This window comes from Helobdella robusta (assembly GCF_000326865.2).
Source record: "Helobdella robusta unplaced genomic scaffold HELROscaffold_3, whole genome shotgun sequence".
Taxonomy (NCBI): Eukaryota; Metazoa; Annelida; class Clitellata; order Rhynchobdellida; family Glossiphoniidae; genus Helobdella; species Helobdella robusta.
The window spans coordinates 6,466,930-6,472,489 of record NW_008704501.1 but is presented as its reverse complement, the minus strand read 5'-3'; the positions used below and the strand labels follow the sequence as shown (position 1 = coordinate 6,472,489).

Sequence of the window (5,560 nt, the reverse complement as noted above, 5' to 3'; positions counted from 1 at the left end):
CAAACTCCAGCAGTTAAAAATAACATCAGCTGTAATGAATAGCAGCATCACTAGCACCACCAACAACAACAACAGCAACAACAACAACAACAACTAAAACAACATCGTCATAAACAACAACATCATCAACAACATCAGCAACAACATCAGCAACAACATCAACAACTACATCCACATCGTCATGAACAGCAACATCAACAACAACATCAACAACAACAACATCAAAAACAACACAAGCCACCACATAAACATCAACGCATAAGACAAATACATCATCATAGTATACAGTTACAAAAAGATTATTATGAATTGCAAATAAAACAGCAACAACAATCACAACAACAACAACCACAGCCACAGCAACATCCACAACAACAACAACAACAAATCTTTCTTTTAATTTCTCAGCACACTTCACCCCCACCAAAACATCAACATCAGTTCAACTACACAAAAGAAAATTTTTTGAAATTTAAACAACACAAACAACAACAACACAAACAACAACACAAACATCAACAACAACAAAAACAACAACGACATATTTCGTTACAAAATAATACTCACACCAAGCAATTATTTAGACTTGGCACATCTTACTACAATAAAAACAACAACAGCAACAAAAACAACAATCCTTTTTCTTTTTCTACTACTAATACTACTACTACTACTACTACTACTACTACTACTACTACTACTACTACTACTACTAGAAACAATAACAGTCGCAACCGTGACAGCGATTTCAATAGCTTCAACAACAACATTAACAATCACATAAATCACCGAAACATTAATCTAAATTACAACAACGACAACAACATCAACAAAAACAACAACAACATCAATGACAACAACATCATCAACAACAACATTAACAACAACATCAAAAACAACAGCAACGACAACAACAACAACATCAACTACAACCTCAGTAACATTAATGACAAAAACATTTACTACGACAGCCACCAACGTATTGACATCAATAAAAAGGCCAATAAAAGATACATTCATAAAAAACTTGAATTTAATAACGATGAAGACGACGACGACAACAACAACTACAACAACAACAGCAACAACAACAGCAACAACAACAACACAAACAACAGAGACAAAGCTAGTAACATCATTACCACCAATAACATCAACGATAGTGACATTAACGACATGAATGACAGAAACAACGATCTTAAAAGCAGCAGCTACCACAACAACCACAACGACAGCCACAACCACAACAGCCACCACCACAATGTAGTAACGGCCTCACCGGGCGACAGAGTTGGTTTGAGTTGTAGGATTGACGATCTCGGCTCCAAAACGGTGCTTATATTTTGCTCATATGATAATTTTCATTTTTAACTACTACTACTACTACCACTGCTACTGCCACTACTACTATAACTTTTACAACAACAACAACAATCTCTACTACTACTACTACTTCTACAACAACAACAACTTTTAGCACAACTGTTTCTACAACTACTGCTTTTACTACTACTACTTCCTTAATGAACTCTTTCACAACCATCCTACCTTCTTATCATTATGTTGTATCATATTGAGGAGGAAAATAAAAATACTGTATTGTATTGTATTGTATTACATTGCATGGTATTATATTGTATTGCATTGCATTGCATTGTACTGTATTGTATTTTAATGCATTGTATTGTATTGTATATTGTATATTGTATTGTATTGTATTGTATAGTACTTCTACTACTACTACTACAGATAATCTGGCGCAAAGTCGGACGCAACCACCCATTAACCATAGGGACGAACTCATTTGTGGCTGAGAGTCGCTTTAGTGTCATCCACAACAGCTACACGAACGAGTGGCTACTGGTCATTCAAGACGTCCGAGCTATGGACGAAGGGATGTATGTTTGCTACATCAACGCTAAAAATACCACTGGCTATTCTGTGCATCTGGACGTCAGATGTTGGTATTTTTTCTCGGTTGTTTGTTCTTCTTCTAGTGTTTTGGGTGTATTTTTGATTTATTTTGGGTGTATGTTTGGTATATTTTAGGTATTTCATATTTTTTGTATATTTTTCCGACACAAATTTAGTGTTATTAAGGTATATTTTGCTTCGATTTAAGGTTTATTATGTGTATTTTGTGGCTTCACGCTGAATATTTCATTATTTTCAATTTACATTTCATGTTCATGTTTGGTTTTCAAGAATAGCATCAGTGTTTACAAGACTTTTGAGTCATTTTATTGCCAAGAAAATAGTAATAAATACTGCATTACAATACGTTTACATATCTTTTACAGCAATTATGTGCGATTTTTTTTTAAACTTTGTACTTCGGATGATTGCATGAAATTTGTGTGTGTGTTTGTATGTGTGCGTGTGTGTGTGTTTGTATGTGTGCGTGCGTGTGTGTTTGTATGTTTGTGCGTGTGTGTATGTAAGAGTGCATGTGTCATACATTTCCAACACAGAAAATAGCACAATATCTATAGCGATTAAATGCATTATCGTAAAAATATCATGGGAATACCAGGTCTGTATGTATGTGTGTACAGATGCGTGGAACGCGTAAAAGTAATTGAAAAAGAAAGTAATCTTCTCACTAACAATGCTAGTACTAATATAATATTATATTATATTATATTATATTAGATTATATTATATTATATTATATTAGATTAGATTAGATTAGATTATATTATATTATATTATATCATATCATATCATATCATATCATATCATATCATATCATATCAAATCATATCATATCATATCATATCATATCATATCATATCATATTATATTATATTATATTATATTATATTATATTATTTATTTATAATATATTACATTATTATTATATTTATTTTTGCTGAATAAACTCATTATTTAATTGAATTGAATATAATATTAGCAAATATAGAACGCTAGTAGCATTAATATAAATAGTATCTGTGACCAAACGTAAGTATTGTATAGCCAGTTGCTAATTAATTAGGAGTATCTGTCAAAATATGATGATGTTTTGTTGCAACACACAAAAATTGTACATGGGTAGATCAGGCCGTACATTCATCTCAGTTTGAGTAACTTAGTACACAATTATCGTTTTAATCGTAGTATTAATGTAGAAGTGTGTAGCACATTTTACTGTTTGTTTGTGTGTCTGTGTATGTTTGTTTGTTTGTATGTTTGATCGGTTGGCCGCTTCATTAGTACAAGATGCTAATGCCAAATTTGGCTTCCAATCAGAAATTATAAGATGAACGCGAGAAAATTATAATGCGCAAGTGAGATCTAGTTTTACTTTCGATTTCTTACTGTGTGTTTTTACTTTGTGGAAAATTTATGACTCACACTCACACGCACACATACACGCACACATACACATAAACTCATAAACACACCTACACACATACACACACGATAACTATTTTAAAAGATACCAAACAGTTGAAATGAATTCTTTTACAAATAAAAGTTTCAAAATCATCCTTTTAAGTTCCTGAAATCCTGTGTTATATTCAATATAATTTTAACACACACACACACACACCACACACACACCACACACACAACACAAACACACGTGATATACTATACACTCATGATACACGCACAATAAAAAACGTATCAGTCGTTACTAGGCAATAAAAGATATCCAATTAAAAGTGGAATTAAGTTGTGATTCGTCTAACATTGCAGCGCATACATCAACAAGCCTAAGCGTGTCTAGTTGCCGGTTGCCGAATGTTTTCACGTGTGTGTGTGCGTGTGTGTTCGTATGTGTGTGTGCGTGTGCGTGTGTTCGTATGTGTGTGTTCGTATGTGTGTGTGCGTGTGTGTTCGTATGTGTGTGTGCGTGTGTGTTCGTATGTGTGTGTGTGTGTATGTGTGTGTATGTGTTGTGTGTGTAACGTGTGTTTATTGTGTTTTTATGTATATGTGTGTTTATGAGTTTGTGACTGGCCAACTTATTCGGCCGAATTCTCTATTCGGTGCTTCTTTAGACTGTTTATATGTGTGTGCGTGTGTGCGTGTGTGTTTGCCTATTAGCCTTTCATTAGGCCATTGTGTTTTGTCAGGCGTTTTTTGGTTTTGCTGTTTTTATTTCTGTTCCTTAATTTTGTATGTGGGTTGTTTTTATTTTCTTAATGATGGCGTTGTAATTATGACGTTGATGATGCTGTTGTTGTTGTTGTTGTGTTGATGTTAAGGATGGTGACGATGATAAAGATGGTGATGATGATGATGATGCTGATGATGACGATGATGATGATGATGATGATGATATTCTCACTTTTACGATAATGCGATGCAATGAGGTCTGTACTTCCAATTACACTTTTTTCCGTCCCATGAATGAGTCGATGATGATGACGATGATGATGACGACGACGATGATGATGATGATGATGATGGTGGTGGTGGTGTTGATGATGATGATGAATAATGAGACATCTTTTTTACATTTCGATCGTGTAGACGATGATGATGAAGAAAAAGAAAAAGATGATGATGTTGTTGATGATGATAACGATGATGACAATGAAGTAACGATGATGAACATCATTAATAATAATAATAATAATAATAATATTATTATTATTATTATTATTCCAAATCATTAACATTACGGACCCTTGTACAATGGAAATCCTATCAATTATTCAACAGGCTATTTACTCTTATGGAAAATTCATCACATTTTTAAATTATAGTAAATTTATTTTATTTTATTGTTTTGCCGCCAACACATCAACAACAACAAAACAACAACAACAACATGAAATGACGTCACCAACTAACCTCAACATCAACGAACATCAACCTACAAAACAACAACAACCAAAACAACAACAAAAATTGACGTCACCAGCTGACAACAACAACAACAACAAAGCCCCAAACAACAACAACAAAACCTCAAATAACCACCACAACCCCAAACAACAACAACAAATGACGTCTCAATCACCATCAACAACAACACATACACACAATTATTCCTACTACTACAATAATTATGACCTCATCTAAATAACCGTTCATTACTTGAGCCGGTGCGTACAATTACGTCATAACTCATATTTTAACAACAACAACAACAACAACATAAACTAAATAATAATTATAAATAATAATAAATGATAATAATTGCAATAAAAACAACAGCTAGAGGAGTGGAAACAATCATCATAGACAGTAACGCTAACGCTAATATAACGACATTAATAATACTAATACTAATAATTATAATCATAATAAGTATTATATAATAATAATTATTATTATTATAAAATAATATTATGAAGAGGATTGGCAGTCATCGTAATAAGCATCTGGCAAACATAAGCTAATAAACTTTCATTCTAATAAGTAAAACAAATGACCAAGATGATAATGATGATGACGACGACGATGACGATAATGATGATGACGACGATGAGGAGGACGACGACGATGATGATGGTCATGTCATGGTCACAGTTAAAAACAAAACTTGTAAATAATTTTGCTATGTACTGTCATGAGAGTGATAACAAAATGTCCTCTACGA

General features: G+C 33.0%; 1 protein-coding gene across 1 annotated transcript in view; it reads left to right on the top strand.

Annotated features, from left to right (window-relative positions):
* Positions 1-1,176: 1,176 nt before the first annotated feature.
* HELRODRAFT_65985 (hypothetical protein) overlaps positions 1,177-5,560 on the top strand; it is a gene marked incomplete at both ends in the record, with an annotated part of 9,144 nt that continues 4,760 nt past the window's right edge. The window contains 2 exons of the mRNA XM_009021555.1: positions 1,177-1,332; positions 1,750-1,960. Coding sequence (XP_009019803.1) covers positions 1,177-1,332; positions 1,750-1,960 — 367 coding nt within the window. The remainder of the gene's footprint in view (positions 1,333-1,749; positions 1,961-5,560) is intronic.